General features: G+C 34.7%; 2 protein-coding genes across 11 annotated transcripts in view; one reads left to right on the plus strand and one right to left on the minus strand.

Moving 5' to 3' along the window:
• The window catches only part of ITGB3BP (integrin subunit beta 3 binding protein), a 90,601-nt gene extending 78,082 nt beyond the window's left edge, over positions 1 to 12,519 (plus strand). The window contains exon 8 of one of the 2 annotated variants that reach the window (XM_019919666.3): positions 9,518 to 9,851. In XM_019919666.3, coding sequence (XP_019775225.1) covers positions 9,518 to 9,525 — 8 coding nt within the window. In that variant the 3' untranslated portion in view covers positions 9,526 to 9,851. Of the gene's footprint in view, positions 1 to 9,517; positions 9,852 to 11,961 lie in introns of those variants that run through there. The other variant, XM_019919665.3, reaches the window with a different exon arrangement.
• ALG6 (ALG6 alpha-1,3-glucosyltransferase) overlaps positions 72 to 18,360 on the minus strand; it is a 72,593-nt gene continuing 54,304 nt past the window's right edge. For 2 of the 9 annotated variants that reach the window (XM_073788879.1, XM_073788880.1), the window contains exon 16: positions 72 to 353. In XM_073788879.1, the coding sequence (XP_073644980.1) occupies positions 105 to 353 (249 nt within the window). In that variant the 3' untranslated portion in view covers positions 72 to 104. Of the gene's footprint in view, positions 354 to 12,418; positions 13,602 to 18,360 lie in introns of those variants that run through there. The other 7 variants (XM_073788902.1, XM_073788899.1, XM_019919661.3 and 4 more) reach the window with 5 other exon arrangements.

The raw sequence follows: 18,360 nt of genomic DNA on the forward strand, positions 1-18,360 counted from the left end.
TTATTTAAATTTTAAAATGTTTTGAGAATCTCCATAATATTAGAAACTATATAGTCACAAATTACATAATATAAAAATCAGCCCTATGTTTTGGATTTGTTTTATTAGGTAATTATGAAAATGAAAATAAACAGATTACTTGTTTCACTATCAAAAGAATGTCCTTCAGGGCTTCCCTGGTGGCACAGTGGTTGAGAGTCCGCCTGCTGATGCAGGGGACATGGGTTCATGCCCCGGTCCAGGAAGATCCCACATGCTGCGGAGCGGCTGGGCCCGTGAGCCATGGCCGCTGGGCCTGCGCTTCCGGAGCCTGTGCTCCGCGGGAGAGGCCACGGCAGTAAGAGGCCCACGTACTGCAAAAAAAAAAAAAAAAAAAAAAAAAGAATGTCCTTCAGATTCTTATCAAATTTTCCCAGAATAGTTAAAATACACAATAACAGAAGAATTCCAACATTTATGCTGTCATTGCACCTTTGAATTGGTCCTTTAGTTCTGTTTATTTTATTTCATTTCAGTGCTTGTTTGTTTAGCATCAGTTGCAGTCTTTATTACAGGCAGAGAAGTATAATTGTAAAGATAAGACTCTAGTGTTTTAATTAAATAGACATCTGACACACATTCTAAGGCTTTATATAAACTATTCCAGGGAAATTTAAAATATACACAGTAACATGAAAAGGTACACTGAGATTTTCATAGTTTTCAGAACTGGACCTTACACATTAGGGAATGCCTTGATAGAGCATATGAATAAAGAGGACCTCCTTTGCTAACTACAAATTTCCTAAACAAAGGAAGGCTTCTTTCTTTTTTCAGTTACTTAGGAAGTAAGCCTAACTTCACTTTCCTTAATAATATTGGCTTTATGACTATTAGAAAAATAATGAAATGAAAGGTTCTTTTTCTGTTATATTTGGATGTGAATTTTCAAAATTATTTTTAATTTGTTATACTGAAGATTTAAAACATATGACCATTCAATGGGTTGATACAGATGGAATGTCACATTATCATCACATGGGAAGGCATGAAATTTATTTACTTTGCATAATCAACCCCTACATAAAACAACTTGATACAAATATTCCTGAGACAATAGATGGCATTATATTGTACTTGGTATTTTCATTTTTTCTGGAGATATTAGAAAATACCAGCATTGTTTGTCTGTGACTAGTACTTCCAGTAAACAAAATGTTTTTTAAAAGAATGTAAGCAAATTATAGAGCAGTTGCCAAGATATGAAATCTAGACACTTAAGATATGAAATCTAGACACTTAGCTTCAGTCCAAAACATATTTTATCTGTTTTGAGAATAATTGTGTAGGTTGAAGTATGCATAATTTAAATGAAATGTAACCATCTGAACTTTACATTGTTCAAAAAAGTTGATTGTTTCAGCTGTTTATAATACAAAATATTTCAGAATTTCTAGCTCTGGCCTTAAAAAGAAAAAAGCACAAACTATCATGTTCTGGCTTTCTTTAGCTAACTTACTGTCTTCTTGCATTGTAAAATTCATCTTGGTTATAGGATTTTGAAGTTTTCAAATTCTTGGACCACAGGACAAATTTTAAACTCCTTCTGTTCTAAGACTATAAAATAGTTTGATATTGCCTTTTCATTCTAACCACCCACTGAAGTATTTTTTAGCTTAAAAATATGTTGTTCTTTCCCCCACTCAGTCTTGAAAAAGTATTCATCATATTAGCTAAATAATTTTACTCCTAGAAAACTTCTACCCTTTTTTTTCTGTTATATCTTAACATTAAGCAATATCTTTTTTCAAACAAATACTCCAATATTAAAAGCACTGAGGTTTAGACATGATGAATTTTAGGAGAAACAACAAAAATTCCCCTATGCTTTAACATTCTTATGTTTATGTTAACACTCTTATGTTTATCACCAGATAAACATTAGTTTATCTGGAGATAAAAAATAGAGATGTTAGTTTTGGTGACACAAATACACATTAATGTACAACTGTAGTCCTCAGCTCTTTATAAGGATTCAGTTGTCACATATGCTGTATGTGGGTCATACCTTTTCCTATTAATAAATGTTCATGCTTTTGCTTTACACTATTCATCACTTTTAGAGCTACATTTCGACTGCTTACTTGAGATTTGTCTAGGATTTAAGGAAAAACAAACTGGTTTATTACTTTTCAAAGCCTTTTAAATAATTTCTTCCAAGATTTAATTTTTTTTATACTTTACTAGAAGTATGATGCTTTTATCTTTTAAATAATTAGGTAAAATAATTTAAACCATAGATTTTAACTCATTTAATAGCAATTATGTGTTTAAGAGGTGTAAATATAGTAAATAACTTGCTATCAGGCATTACAAATATCCGGGTGCTCTGTATGTGCTGATGACAACAAAATTGAAACGAAAGACAGTAATAATTCTGACTGGTTTTCTCTGCAGAAGATATTGATTATTTGTGTGTGGTGAGAGATTTGGAAAATTCAATTAAAGGAGTTGTGCAAAGGTTTCATAAATTTTCCTTCTACAGCGTGTACACAGACATTGTTGCGTATTAAATCAATGCAGCACTTCACAATATATTTTCTTTGAAACATAAAAATAAATAACATTTAAACAGTTCTGCTTACTACAGAAACAAATTTTATTTTCTGTGAAGCATTTAGTCATGTGCTATCACTGACTCATACACATTTGCCAGCTGTAACAAATTTTATAGACATTTTCTCCAGAGACATATTTCATATACTATGAATTTTTAAATGAGCAAATGGTGAAGAAGGGATGTCAGCAATATAAAAATTGATCAGTTAAAAGATAAAAGCATAAGTAAAGAGATTTGTATGGTAGTCTTAATAGGTTTTATTAAATAAAAATACTATAAAAAGACAGTAATGAACAGACTGAAGACTAACTGTTCTTGAGGTGGAGAAAAATTATTCTGGCACATTTAGTAGGAATCGGTTTTATGTCACCTGACAGGTGAACATTTTTTTCCCATTTTAACTCTTAGGGTAGTCAGAAAAGCTCCTCAAAGTGTTAGATAAATTCTCTAAGTGGTTTTTGTATTTTAAACACATGTATATAATAATAAAGCAGATATTTATAGTGTTATATAACTAATTATGTAGTTAAAAGCAGGACTTGGGCAATCAGTACATATTAGGTGTTTTTCTTACTCCAGCTCAGACCTCACATAGGCAGAAAGTAGTCTTTTTCATTCACACTGTTCATACCATATGCTTCAGTCCTCTGGAATCTCTCTCTCTCTCAGGACGCCAGGCTTCTCTACTACTTCTCTCTCTGCCTGGATTGTACTTGCTTCCTTCTTTGTCTAGCAAACTCCTGCTCATTCCTTAAGGTCAGCCTTCAGTGTCACATCATTTGAAACTCTCCCCAGCTCGCCTAGGTAAAAGGCTAAGTTGCTTCATCTTCTAGGCTTCTACAACACTTGTCTGAATGATTATAAATGTATCATGTGATAGTGTATTGTAATTGTCTGGTTACAGGGCTCTCTCTGGGCTTCTCCTTGGCAAACAAACAAAAGTCTTATCTCTATACTATAGTCCCGGAGTTTAGTATAGAACCTGGATAGAAGGTCCATAATGCATATTCAGTGAATGAATAAAAACAAATGGCCACTCTTAAGAATTTTTTAAAGGAATTATTTAGATATTTTCAAATACTTATAAATTGCTATTTCCTTACATGCCTCATTCATTTAATATTTATTGAATGCCTACTAGGAGCCAGGCACTATTCTAGCACTGGGGATACACTAATAAACAAGACAGACATAGTCCTGCCCTCAGGATTATAGAACCTAGCACAAAAGATGAATAATTATAATAAAACATAAGCACACATTATAATAATGTTTCTTGGCAGTTTTCATCCTAAATTTTTAAATGTACGTTCTGAAACAGAATCAGGCAAATCTGTAGGCTGTTGAAACAAGAATTTATAGCCCCAAAGCTGTTATTTATAATGTAAAATAAAACTTTATGTGTAGGTTCTTTAATTTCATTCTAAGCATTTATTCTGCATCATTACTATGACAACTTACTTTGCACTGTTTTCTGAAAAAAAAAGTCTTTTTTCTTTCATATAGAATTAATTATATGATCTTGATAGCTATGAATTCCTTAAAACCATTTTAAACCGAGGTACTGTTTCACCTTTATAATTAGGTTTAGCCTTGTTAGATTTCACTGTTTATTTTCCAGGTGGAAACATTTTAATTATATTATCAAACTTGGTATTGTCTGTCTGTAAAGAAAATAGGGACATTAGTTGAAAGTATATTTTATCTATTCTTATAAATAATAGGAAGGCAGTCTAACAAGATCTGTGAGTTAGGGGCTGTTGAAAGAGAACACTGTTGAGCTTACCGGGCTAGCTTTCAGAGAGGGCATATTTTTTAGTGAATATAAAGAGGGCCCTTAATTGAGTACCTTTAGTAAAAATAGCTAACTAAATAGTGAGAGGTAGGTTATAGTTTCTATAGGGCACATCTGACTGAACAAAGACATAACAAGTCAGTGAATTTGGAAATGTGCTGAATTAAGTAAATAATTACATATTAATTAGTTGTACCTTTCCTTCAAAACAATTCCTGTGGATTCAGCAATACAAGTAAAAATGATATATTTATAAATAGCTTACTATAACATATTAGCTAGAAGCATTATGAGTCATGATGTAACATTAGTGTTTAGTGTACCTGCAACTGAAGGTTCACAGTAAAAACTAGCATTATCCCAGACTTAGTGGCATCAATATTAAGATTCTTAGAAGCTAACCAGATGTTGCCTGTTTTCTCTCAGAAAAAAATTAATGCAAAAAAAGAATTCTATACTGAAAATACGTTTCTTTGGAAATGGTATCTCAAGTGATTAATATTATCTTCTTAACTAGCTGTTTTTAAAATATTTGCAAAGCATCTTCTACAGAAAATTGTATCACTTTCACTCCTTAAAATGTTCATTCTGTATTATACAATAAATAATAGCTTATAATAATAGCTAACATTTATTGAGCACTTTCAATGACGGACACTGTTATAAGCACTTTATACGCATCCCATTTAACCTTCACAACAACTTATGTGAAGTAGATAGTTATTATCTTTATTTTACAGGTAAGGAAGCTGAGACACAGAGGTTAAGTACCTTGTACGAGAATCACTTAAGGGACAGAGCCAGTATACTAACCAGAGTAGTCTGGTGCCAGAGCCTGTGCTCTTGCCCACTACGTGGTAGTAATCAGTGAATGTCAGGTTTCATGACTGCTCAAAGGTTTTAGATCCTATTAAGCTTTACGTATACAATATATATACAAATGCATACATTCATTCATTATAGGGTAAAATGTTTTATACAATTTCTGACCTATGGAAATCCAGCAGCAAACTATTAGATCGTTGTCATAAATACACAGTTATATACACACATAAATATTCACAGTCATACATTTGGCAAATGAATATACACATTTAATATATGACAGTCTCATTAATGAACTTTTGGGAAACTTAAGAGTACTGAGAATAGCTTTGTGTTCATGGATTCTAGTAAACATCATCACATGTTAGGGATGTTTTTCAGTCTTTATTTTGAGTAGTACCTTCAAAAAACTTGAAAGAATTAAGGTTGACCTACTAGTCAACTTCCCTTTTAGTGGGAAGCAACAGAGAGAAATAACAGTGAAATGTACTTGACTACCTTTGAGACATTTCCCTGGGTTTTTGATCATGTTTTCTTCTCACCTTGGGTGCTTTCCTCATGATCTCATCCATTCCTTGACTTTAGTTCTCACCTTAGTGTATAAGTCACCCTCCTCCTGAGCTGTAAACAATCTCAGCTCCCATACATTATTCCCCTAATATGCTGATTTCATCCCCCCCTCATATTATCCCTCATTTTATCTTTCTAGGGATTACATTCATCCAGTGATAAGGCTGAAAACCTTACAATTCTGTCTGATCCAGTTGTCCCCACATCCAAACTGCTGCCAAGGCATATCACTTCCCAAAACGTTTACTTCTTCCCATGTCCACTGCGCTGGTTTATTCCTTCGTTACCTCTCATCCAGGTTATCTGCATCCTCACTGTAACCTGCCTCTCTGCTCTTTGATCTCGTTTCCCTACAGCCTGTCCTGCTCCTGAACAAATTATGCTTTCGAAGGTATCACTCCACCATATTCATAGTAAAATCCAAATGTATACCATCATTCAGAACTCTTCCCTGATCTGACCCCAGCTTACCTTTCTAATTTGTCTTTGTGCCTCAGTCACTCCAGATTATTTGCCATTCATACCTAGACACATTCCTCAGAAAGCACCTTTCTCATTTCCTTATCTTTGTTCTTGTCTCCTCTACTTGGCATACCTTTTCCCCCATCATCAAAATGTTACCTGTCTTTCAAAACCTGCTTATAACTTACCTTACACAAGGCTTCCTTAGATCCCTCTCTTCCATGTTCTTTTATACATTTGTCACAGCTGCCTAACTGGTATGACTAAGGGAGGATATTAAACTCCCTGATCTTGTCCTATGCCCTAGAAACCTCTGACAGTCACAATGCCCCTGACACCACTGTGGCCAGATTCCCTGTCTGCACATCACTTCTGCCCTCTGTCACACTTCAGTTATTATTCCTCCTGACCTATATTATTCATTGGGGGTAAGCACCCCATATGCATTCGCTCCCAGAGCCTTTAGAAAATGGAGCCTTTATAAAATAATGTTACAATAAGAGAGACTGCATAAGGGAGACAGCAACCCATAGGCCACAGACAGTATGAAGACCAGCAAAAGAGGCGGAGAAAGCATGATTTGGGCTAATGTCGACGAGCGATATTGAGATACATTTCCTAGAAACAGGGTAAATAAATCACTTGGTTAACAAAAGTGTGAGGGTTAGTATAAACAAAGCACTTTGCTTAATGCCAACCTAGTATTCAAGCTAAGGATATAAGATTCATATTATATACATGAAATAATAATAATATAAGGCAAGCTATGATAAGTGATACAAGTTCAGACCCTTCTTCTTTCTAGGATTCTGTACAATAGCAAGTACAAAAAAAGATTATGAATCCAACGAGGATCAAAGTGTCAACTTGATTAGTGGAGGAATTAACCTCCAACATGGCAGGCCCTCTGGTAGAAGGTTGGGGTAACTAATGTGGACTAAGGCAGAAGTGGAACCTCCCCTCTCCCATACTGAATCTAGATCTTGAATCCCATATGCTCTCCTGAACCTGAGGAGAAAGCTGGATCCTTGAAATAGACGCAAGTCCACGTGTGTCTATAACAGTAAAGACCACAGACCTACCTTACATGCTTGGTTGCAGAAGAGAGAGAGAAAATGGGCTGGTCTCCTTACAACATGAAATTACAAAGCATGAAGGCCAGCTGGACTTGAGAGTAGACAGACGGTGAAGGGGAAGCTGAATAGTGGGGAAGAAGAGTGTGTGTAAGAATAGTGGCCGAATATGACTGGTAAAATGTGGACTACTGTTCGGGACTTCAGTCAAATTTGTCACTTTTCCATGGGCTGTAGGGAGCAGAATAGTTGACAGAAATTTCTTCCTCTTCAGACTGAGGAGAGTAAACATTCTTTCCCACTCTAAGTACGAAATGAAGAATAAGCAGTAGTATAGGAATACACAACATAGACCGCCTTTAGGATAGAGTGATTAGGTCATTATTTAAGGGTTCATGATTTTAAAATCAGTTTTAGTTATTCCACTGTACATAATCTCTAACAGAGGGCCATCCAAGACCCTAGTAATAGAAATGTTTGTATTTTACTAGGAAGCTGGAATTTGAAAAATGGGTAATGTTGATGGGCTGTGTAAACATACTAGGCAGAGATAACAGCATGAAGAAAAAAGGCAGAGAAGCAGAATGATTGAACAGTAGATTCCAGATATATCATTGACAGTTATGATCACCAGGCTAATAAATTAGCTCAGACTTTATTCATTAGGCGGAAATGGACCAGTGAAGATTATTAAGGAAGTAACAATCCAAAATATGCTTTAGAAAGAATATAATTGCTATATAAAGGATGAATTCTGTCAAAATACTACTCATGAACTGCATCAGTGTATGTAAATTTCTTTTCATTTGTGTTCTGAGATCTTCATCTCCAGAACCAGTAAGACAGTGTAGAGAAAACAAACATGCTGCTGTTCCTTACTCTTGTGCTATGATATACATCACATTGATCGAAGTACTGATTTTTGCTGGATCCTAAATTTGGCCTCAGAATCTTTCTCAACACAACTGTCCTGGCAGCCATGATCAACTGATGAGACTTCTTTGCAGGGCCTGGCATTGTAACAGAGAATGGGATTTGGATTAGATGCCCAGCACCAGCTCTACTACCTACTTTAGCTAGTGGCCTTAAACAAGGCACTCGGTTCCCAAAACCTTAATTATAAAATGGGACCGATGCTGTTTACCTTGTGGATTATATAAAATAGCTTAGGGAATTCCCTGGTGGTCCTGTGGTTAGGACTTGGCACTTTCACTGCCAGGGCCCCGGTTCAGTCCCTGGTCAGGGAACTAAGATCCTGCAAGCTGCGCGGTGTGGCAAAAAAAACAAAAATAAAATAAAAGTCAAATTAATTAATTAGCTTAATTAGTACCTTTCCCACAGTAACTTTTTAATAAATGGCAGTCTTCCTTTCCTCCACAGTATTATCATTAGTTCTGATAACTGTGTATCAATAACCTATAAGGATATTAAGTGAACCCTAGGATGCTTAAAATCTTCTACTAGTATTCAGATCAGACTCAGCTCATGAGTTGGCAAAAGTTGGTTGTCAAGTTGGCAACCTATCTACTTGTAGGACAAGAAGAATATAGGTGGACTGTCATGAATAGGGAAATATAGGGGCCCACCATGTATTACTTATTCATAGCTGCCAATATAAGCAAGGAAGGGATATTTAAGGAAGTAAAGGGTCCACATGCCCTATGGGAATATATGCCATCAGTTGCCATTGGGTGCTTTTTTCAAAGGCTTCCTTCCTCTCACACAAGTGTCCTAAGGCCAAATAGACAAGAACTTCTATCACCACTAGGAGTCCCCAGAGGGACATACTCTGAATAGGAATGTCAGTAAAGACTCTTTTTTGCGGGGGCAGCTGTTGGAGGAAACACCTGCTGAAAGGCACTGAAGGCTTATAGACAAAAGGCATGTAAAATTTGGTGTTTTCATTAGGTCATGTTGGAGTTTTAGAACCCTCTCGAAGTATCTCAAATCCATCTTCACATAAAGTGAAGAGTGCTATGTCAGAGTAGTCATATTGACAATTATTTGTGAAGGTGAATCTCGCTTTGAAGACTCAAAAATAAGTAAATGAGAGATGACCAGTACCTAACTAAACTAGGTACCAAATTACATAGTAAACGGGTGTTTAAATCATTTCTTAAATCATGTATGAGATGCATGTTAATTTGGAAACTAATTCTTGATGATTTAATAAGCATCTTTTTTATCCTGCAGGCATTTAGAAGAAATGCACTCACTATGAAAACGCCAACTTCTGTATCTGCCTGATCATATTTAAAGGAACAGAAGAAATGTTTGTAATTAATCTGCCCAATAAATACCAGATCATAGCACAGGCAGGTGCATGTCTAGATAAAATTTCTTGCAGCTAATTTAAACTTTCTACACGCACCAGTAGATAATCTCAACGTAAATAATACATTTCTTCTTGACCCTTTAAAGTAAGCCAACACGTAGAAGAGGATCTTGACTTATATTTTGTATCTCATATGCTTCTATATACTTTTAGCATTTGTGGATAGACTTAATAAAGCATTAATAAAAATGGCAGAGCTTTGGTAGAGCTATATATTTTAAAACTCAGATTAAATCTAATAGTGGTATTAGGTACCAGTTTTCCCATTTAAAGCTCCAGATGTGTATTTATTAGATTCTTTTGAAAGCTTTTAAAATTTGTAAGTTTATTTTAGCTATCTCAGGGATGAGTCTTCATTATATTCTAGTTATTCTTATGCTTGTAGAGAAAAAGTATTTTCAAACTTTTAAAATTTCCACATCTCCTTTTATAAAATATTGGAATGTATTTTTCAGTATAGACTTTTAAATATGAAGTTGTTTTTAAACTGAACTACACAGACTCTACTGAATTTAAAGAAAAGACATATCTCATGGAGCAATATGAGATCCCCTCCAAATTACTTTGAAGCATTATTTTAAATTTTTAATTTTCTAGTTTTTTTTTGTATCATTTGTGCTGTCACAAAATAAAGGGGAAGAGAGAATCACAGAATTGATAGCACGTTTTTTTAAACCTTATATACTTTTCTTTGACCATTTCCACAGGGAAAAAAAATGCTATTCCCTTGTATAATATCTTATACAAACTGTCTTGACAAAATTTGTGTAAGGTATTACCATGTCATTTAATTCACTGTATCATGAAAATAAAAATACTATGAAAAATTTGAAACAAAATTTTTAACAAATTAAGGTTGAAAATAACTAATTTTCCATTTACAGAAATTTCAGATTCACCTCTTAAAATGAAAATGAGTTATTTTTTAAAAACTATTCATTGAAATGATACTAAACAGTAACTCAATAAAACTAATTGCCTTCACTAGTGATTTTATTGGTACTACTTAAATAAGGTTTTTAGAGAATCTGCTAAATATTAAGGATACTTTGTGATACAGTGCTAATAGAACATTGCCTAAAATATACCAAAAAGGATAATTCCTTTGTGCTCTACCATTGAAAACTTACCTTAGAATGTAAGCCAAAACATATAAAGAAACCTACATTAGTCAGGAAATAAAGGGTTAAGAAGTAGATTGGTTTCATATGTAATCCAAGTTATGTAGCTATTTGCTTAATGCTATTAAATCAGTTACTGTATGTTTGACCTCTTGATATACTAAGCTTTTGCCTTTCAGAACAGCTGGGTCGGCTAAGAATCCCTTCCCAGTTCTGTTCATTGTAGATCAGATGACTCTCGCTTTATCACCCTTGGAGGCCACATGAAGGACAAAGCAGAAAGATCCACACACAAAACTAATGTTTATATGGGCAGGGGGACGGGGGGGGGGGGGGGGGGGGGGGGCAGAAGGCGTGGGATACACTTGGCCCTGATCTTCCAATGAACATAACAGAAGAGAGAGACCAATTGAGACTTGAAACCATTGTGTTACTCCAACCATTATTTAGTTACATCCTATCCATCTCTTACTCTCTTTCCCTTGAACAGAGAGGCTCCTTTGGCTGCCTTGACTTTTGTAAATGTTTCACTCACTTAGTTGTGTTTTATCATTTGGACAGAATGCTACATCGGGGATTTTTCTCCCCTCCCTAAGGCTTCAAGACAAAATGACTTCTGTTGCCTCATATTTGATACATGAACATACACCCTGTTCTCTTCATTTTAAGACGCATACCTAAGTTTATTGGCAACAAAGAAAACTGCATTTTTCAGAAACAGCCCTTCCCTCTAAAATGAACTGGAAAATAACAGATCATTTTTTGACAGGTATATCAGTGAATAAAGTGAGAAGTCTTTAATTTTTTTGTATAAGCTAAATATCTTTATATTAAAATACCCCTGTAATCCTGAATATAGCTGAGAGAAATGCTTTGGAATTGCCTATTTCTGATCTTAATTCATCACTGGACATTTTTGTTATTTTGGTACTTAATCCCTCAAAGTTCAAAGTGGACTGTTCTTAAACCGGTTTCTAATAGATATGAGATCCTTGACTTATGAGATAATTGCTACAAGTCTCCATTAAAGCTACAGTGTAACTCCATATGACTAGATTAAATCATCTGGAAATGTATTTTTATTTAGAATTCACCTATAAGATACCTTGAATATGGGTGCATTCCATTTTACTAATGTTTAAATAATACTTTCATTTTCAAATAATGTTTCTCTACTCCAGCTATTTAGAAGTTGTCAGAACTTCCTCATCATTGAATTAAATCAACATCCTGTATTAAATGCAAGTTTTCTATTACAAAAAATAAAAAAGACGACACCAGCCAGCCAAGATGCTGACATTTGGGCACAGTGATTACAGATGGTGACCATGGACAGCGATGTTCCTGCTGATTCGGCAGCGATTCAAGGCTGCTTTTCTGTGCTGACCTGCCCTTTGAGTCTTTATGCACATTTGCTTTGAGAAGGAAATACTTCTTGATTTTTTGCTTTGTCTAAACCCACTTCCTTTATCAGACTTAAAAACATATACCTTGTTGCATCAGCCTGTAGGTGTCCGTGTCTAGAACCAAATTTTCTTTGAGTATATGTGTTTGGCTTGCATTGTTTTAAAATATACCACCACTTAGTTATTATGCTTTAATGGCTTATTAAAGAAATATATTCATTAAAAACATGGGTTGATGGGGAAATGGTTATTTTTATTACAGAGACTGAAGAAAACATATCTTTACATGAGAATCTACAACATGGCTACAATAAATTATTTTTACCAACTGAATACTATAGTAAAGATGGGCTTCTTCTAATATAGAGTGATATATAGTTATTAACAGGGCTACGTTAACATGAAGCATGATATGGATCAATGCATATGGCATTGGTAACCTTGAACCATGTCATAACAAAGAAAAACAGAAGGATGAACCCAGTATAAGGCCACTTAACTTAAACAGAATGATCCTGAAAGTTTAGAACTAATGATCATAAGTAATTAAAAAGACTTCATTCAAACCACTTAGATTTAAATTTAGGAAAATTCATTGTTTAATTGCATTCAGGGAAATCAAGAGTTCTTGGAAATAAATAAGAACACAGTTTAATCTCTGCCTTGCTAAAAAAATTCAAATTTGCACAGGTAATGAGGCATGTTCAAACTTTAAATAGTTTAAATTGCCTTCTCATAGTAATATAAAAGATTATCACAAATTTAATCCCTGAGATATAATTTCTAAAGCATTCTAAACTGTAAAGAAAACTAAATCTGAATACCAAAATTAGTGATTTCCTTCAAAAATAAGGGGCTAAATTCTCCCATTAAACTCACTATATTTGCAGATTTTTTTCAAGACAACAAATTACAGAGTACATTTCCTAAGTAAACACTGAGATTAAGGACATGTTTCTCTTATTTTCCCATTTGAATAATAACTGTGAATTTAATAAAACTACAATATTTCTTGGCCACCCAGTAGTTAGAAAATAAAAGCCTCCATTGCTCTGGTCCCCATATACATTTATTTTGTGTAGACAACAATGACTTTTCACCATCTCCTTTCCTATAATTCCATGATTCTCAAAATGATCATTTCTTTTTATACACGGCAAAAATTTCACAAAAGCTTGTAGCACTATTAACATTTTCACATTTCTTTGGGCATATAGCTAGTTGATTTTCTTCTGATTTCTTCCGTTTTTGGAATCCCACATGATTATAATGTTGAAGTATACCAAGAAGAACAGGAAGTTTAAGCAGGATACAAAACACACCAATACAGAAAATAAGTCCGGTAGTTTCTGAGGAGGATCCAGTGTGACAGTCATCAGTGTCAGAAGGACCATAGTGATTACTGAGATAAGAAACTATAAGGAGGGAAAAAAAATGTTACTGCATAGGATAAAAGATAACATTTAAGTGTACTGGTAACATTGATTTATAGTTGTAAATGAGCAGAATTGAAGGGGAGAGCTGGGGGTTCAGTCTCTTCTACTAATGAATCTCAACCTCGGCTGTATGGAAGAGTCATCTGGGGGTTTTAAAAAAATCTCAATCCTCAGACCACATCCCAGACCAATTAAATCAGAGCTTCTGGGGTAGGCTCTCCAAGTGATTCCCATGTGTAGCCAAAACCTGAGAACCCCTATCTAATACTTCTTATCACCCAAGCACTGAAAAAAGGTATCTGAAATAGATAATATTGCTAGTCAGGGTTAAATTCATGGCATGCTCCAGGGTCCTACAGGATCTAAAATTCTAAGTTAATCTAAGAATTCATCTATGAAAAAGTTTTCTACAGAAAATGCAAAATTACATTTCATATTCACTGAACACACTCAGTGAGCCAGTGCTATAGTAAAGCATGGTGGGGCACGTGAAAGAAAATGTCCTCTGGCCTCGAAGAGCTTCCAATTTAGGGGAATGAATGAAATAAAATCACAGAGTCACAGTTTATTAAATGCCAAGATGAGCAGTAGACATAATTACTGCATTTACTGTAATTGTGCAGCAGTCAGTTTCCTTCTCTAGACCAGCACACCGCACCATAGAACTTTCTACAATGATGGAAATGTTCTATATCTGTGTACTCCAAAAGAGTAGCTGCTAACCACATAACGGCTACTGAGCATTTGAAATATGCCTGCTGTAACTGAGGAGCTGAATTTTTAACTTTACTAAGCTTAAATCCACGTGTGTCTAGTGTCTACCATATTGGACAATATAGCTGTAGACTGTGAAACAAGGACCAGCCAGACAAGGACATGGAAGCTGCTTAAGTAAATGTAGAAAACAAGCAGTGAGAAACAGTAGTGACTTCCATGAAGGAAGTGGGACATAAATGGAACCCTGAAAGATGCTTTAATGGCTAGATTATGACAGAATTGGTAAGACCTGTAAAGAGAGTAATGCAGTGATCATTCCAGATGGAAGAATGGGAAGGATGGAAGCCAAAAAGGCTTACAAACAGGTATAAATAGGCTGCAAATATCCTCCAAAGGGAAAATATGAGTCAATCTTAGTGAGGAATGAAAATGTCTGAAGTGAAATCATCAAAAGTTTCAAACTTAAGAAATATGGGACTGAATGAAATGTCATGATACTATGATCCTGAATCAGTGTCAAACTCCAGCCATTACCCCATTTGTCTGCTCCTGTTTAGAAAAAAGTTTCCTAAAAGAGTTAACTATAACTTGCTGTGTCCAATTCTCCCTTTCATTAGTGAACCTGCACCAACTAGGCTTTCACTCCAATCACTCCAATGAAAGATCCATGATGACCTCCACTAAACTAAACCCAGTGGTCAATTCTTATTGCCTTATTTGATCTCTCAGCAGCATTTGAAATAATACATCACTGCCATCTTGAAACCCTTCCTTTGGCTTCCATGACATCATACTCTCCTGGTTTCCTCCCACCTCACTAGTTAATCTTTCTCAGACAACTTCGCTGGTTCCTTCTCAATGTATGATCACACCTTTGGTGAGCTCATCCAGTGATGACTTTAGTCACAGTGACTTTAGTCACCGTCTATATACTGAAGACTCAAATTACTGTCTCCAGCCTGGACCTCTCCCCTAAACTCCAGACTCATATATCCAAGTTCTCCTTAAAATCTCCACTTGGGTATCTAATAAGCACCTAAAAGTAAGTGTGTATGTGTGTGTGTGTGTATATATATATATATATATATATATATATATGTATGTATGTATATAAACTATCCTCAATAAGATTAACAATTGACTTATCAGAAAATATGGATGCCACAAGACAGTAGGATGGACGATATTCAAATTGCTAAAAGAAATACCCTTCAAAACTGAAGGGGAAATTAACAAAACAAAGTCAATACATTTGAAAATACTGAAATAATACAAAGTATGTTCTCTAAGTACATTAGAATTAAATTAGAATAGAAAAACATGAAGTAGTCAAGGAAATTCCCAAATATTTGGAAACTGAACAACAAATGCCTAAATAATTCATGAGCCAAAGAAGAAATCAGAAGAAATGGACTATATTTTTAACTAAATTAAAAAACATATATTTCAAAGTTTATGGAATACTGCTTAAGAATGGCACAGGGGTTATATATGGGTTTGAATGACTATATAAAAATGGAAGAAAGGTCTAAAATCAACCACCTGAACTTTAAGAAACTAGATAAAAAAGTAAACCAGGGACTTCCCTGGTGGTCCGCCGGTTGAGACTCTGCACTCCCAATGCAGGGGACCCAGGTTCGATCCCTGGTCAGGGAACTAGATCCCACGTGCCACAACTAAGAGTCCACATGTTGCAACTGAAGATCCTGCATGCCGCAACTAAAGATCCCACATACCCCACACACCACAACAAAGATCCCACGTGCCACAGCTAAGACCCAGCGCAGGCAAATACATAAATATTTTTTTAAAAAAGAGTAAACCAAACCCAAGCATGAAAAAGGGTATATAAAAAAGGGTATATAAAAGGGTATATAAAAAGGGTATATAAAATCAGTGACATAGAAAACAGAAAAACGAGAGAAAATCAATGACCAAAAGTTGGTTCTGCAAAAATATCAATGAAACTATCAAAATTTAGCTAGACTAACCAAGGCCAAGAGAGAAGGTACAAATTTCCCAAGTCAGGAATGAAAAAGGAACATCACTCCTTACCATACATAAAAATAAAAAGGATTATAAGGGAATATTATGAACAACTGTATGCCAACAAATTAGATAACATAGATGAAATGGACAAATTCTTAGACACACCACTGAAATTGTGTCAAGAAATACAGAAAGTCTGAATAGACCTATAACAAGAGATTGAATTAATCATTTTTAATTGAAGTACAGTTGATTTACAATATTGTTAGTTTCAGGTGTAGAGCAAAGAGATTCAGTTATATATATTTTTTTCAGATTCTTTTCCATTATAGGTTATTACAAGACATTGAATATAGCTCCCTGTGCTGTACAGTAAATCCTTGTTGCTCCTCTATTTTATGTATGGTAGTTTGTATCTGTTAATGCCATACTCCTATTTTATCCCTCTCTCCTGAATTAGTCATCTTTAAGATCCCACGAAGAAAGGTCCAGGAACAGGCGGATGGCTTCGCTGGTAAATTATACCAAATGTTTCTAGAACTAATACCAGTCCTTCGTAAACTCTTCCAAAAAGTAGAAAAGGAACACTTCCTAACTCATTCAATGAGGCAAGTACTAAGCCTGATTTACAAAACCATACGAAGACATCACAAAAAGAAAACTACAGACCAATATCCCCTATGAATATAAGATGCAAACGTCTTCTACAAAATACTAGCAAACCCGAGCAAGTGGCATATAAGTAAGGTTATATACCATGATCAAGTGCAACTTATCCCAAGAATGCAAGGTTAGTTCAATATACAAAAATCAATCAATGTAATATACCATATTGATAGAATAAAGGAAAACAACACATAATATCGTTAGACACAGGAAAAGCATTTGACAAAATCCAACAGCTTTTCATGAAAAAACATTCAAACTAGGAACAGAAGAGAACTCCCTAACCAAATAAAGGCCATCTATAAAAATCCCACAACTACATCATAGTTAATGTTGAAAGACTGGATGATTTCCCCTAAAATCTGAAGAAACGAAGATATCCACTCTTGCCAGTTGTAGTCAACACTGTACTGGAGCTGTCTAGCCAGGTAATTAAGCAAGGAAAAGAAATAAAAGGCATCCAGTTTTAAAGGGAAGACATAAAACTATCATGATTTACAGATGACATGATCTTGTATATAGAAGATCATAAGGAATTCACTAAAAACTTATAGTACAGAATACAAGTTCAGAATAAAAAAATCAATTGTATTTTTATGCAGTAGCAATGAACATTATGAAAACAAAATTAAGAAAATTCCACTTACAAAAGCATCGTAAAGAATAAAATACTTAGAAATGAATTTAACAAAAGAAGTGCGAGACCTGTACATTGAAAACTACAGAACATTGTTGAAGGAAATTAAAGAATAAATAAATGGAAATACATCCTATGTTCATAGGTTTGGAAGACTAAATCTTGCTAAGATGGCAATACTCCACAAATTTAAATACATATTCAAAGCAACCCCTATCAAAATCTCAGCTTGTTTTTCGGAGAAATTGATGAGCTGATCCTAAAAAGAATATGGAAATGCAAGGGACACAATAGCTAAAACAATCTTGAAAATGAATTAGTTAGAGGACTAATTTTTTAGAGGACTAAGAGGACTCAATTTTCAATCCCAAAACTAACTATAAAACCACAGTAATCAAGACTGTGGTAGCAGCATAAGGATAATATAGATCAGTGAAATAGAATTGAGAGTCCAGAAATAAACCCTTACGTTTAGGATCTGTTGATTTTCTACAAGGGTGCAAACACAATTCATTGGTGCTGGAACAACTGAATAAAGTTGGACTCCTACCTCATACCATACACAAAAATTAATTCGAAATGAATCAATGTCCTAAAGAGAATTAAAATTATAAAACTCTTAAAAAAAACATCAGAGTAAATCTTCATGACCTTTGGTTATATACAGATTCTGAGATATGACACCAAAAGCACAAACAACAAAAGAAATACTAGATATATTAAACTTCA

The sequence above is a fragment of the Tursiops truncatus genome, chromosome 1 (assembly GCF_011762595.2).
Source record: "Tursiops truncatus isolate mTurTru1 chromosome 1, mTurTru1.mat.Y, whole genome shotgun sequence".
NCBI classification, from domain to species: Eukaryota; Metazoa; Chordata; class Mammalia; order Artiodactyla; family Delphinidae; genus Tursiops; species Tursiops truncatus.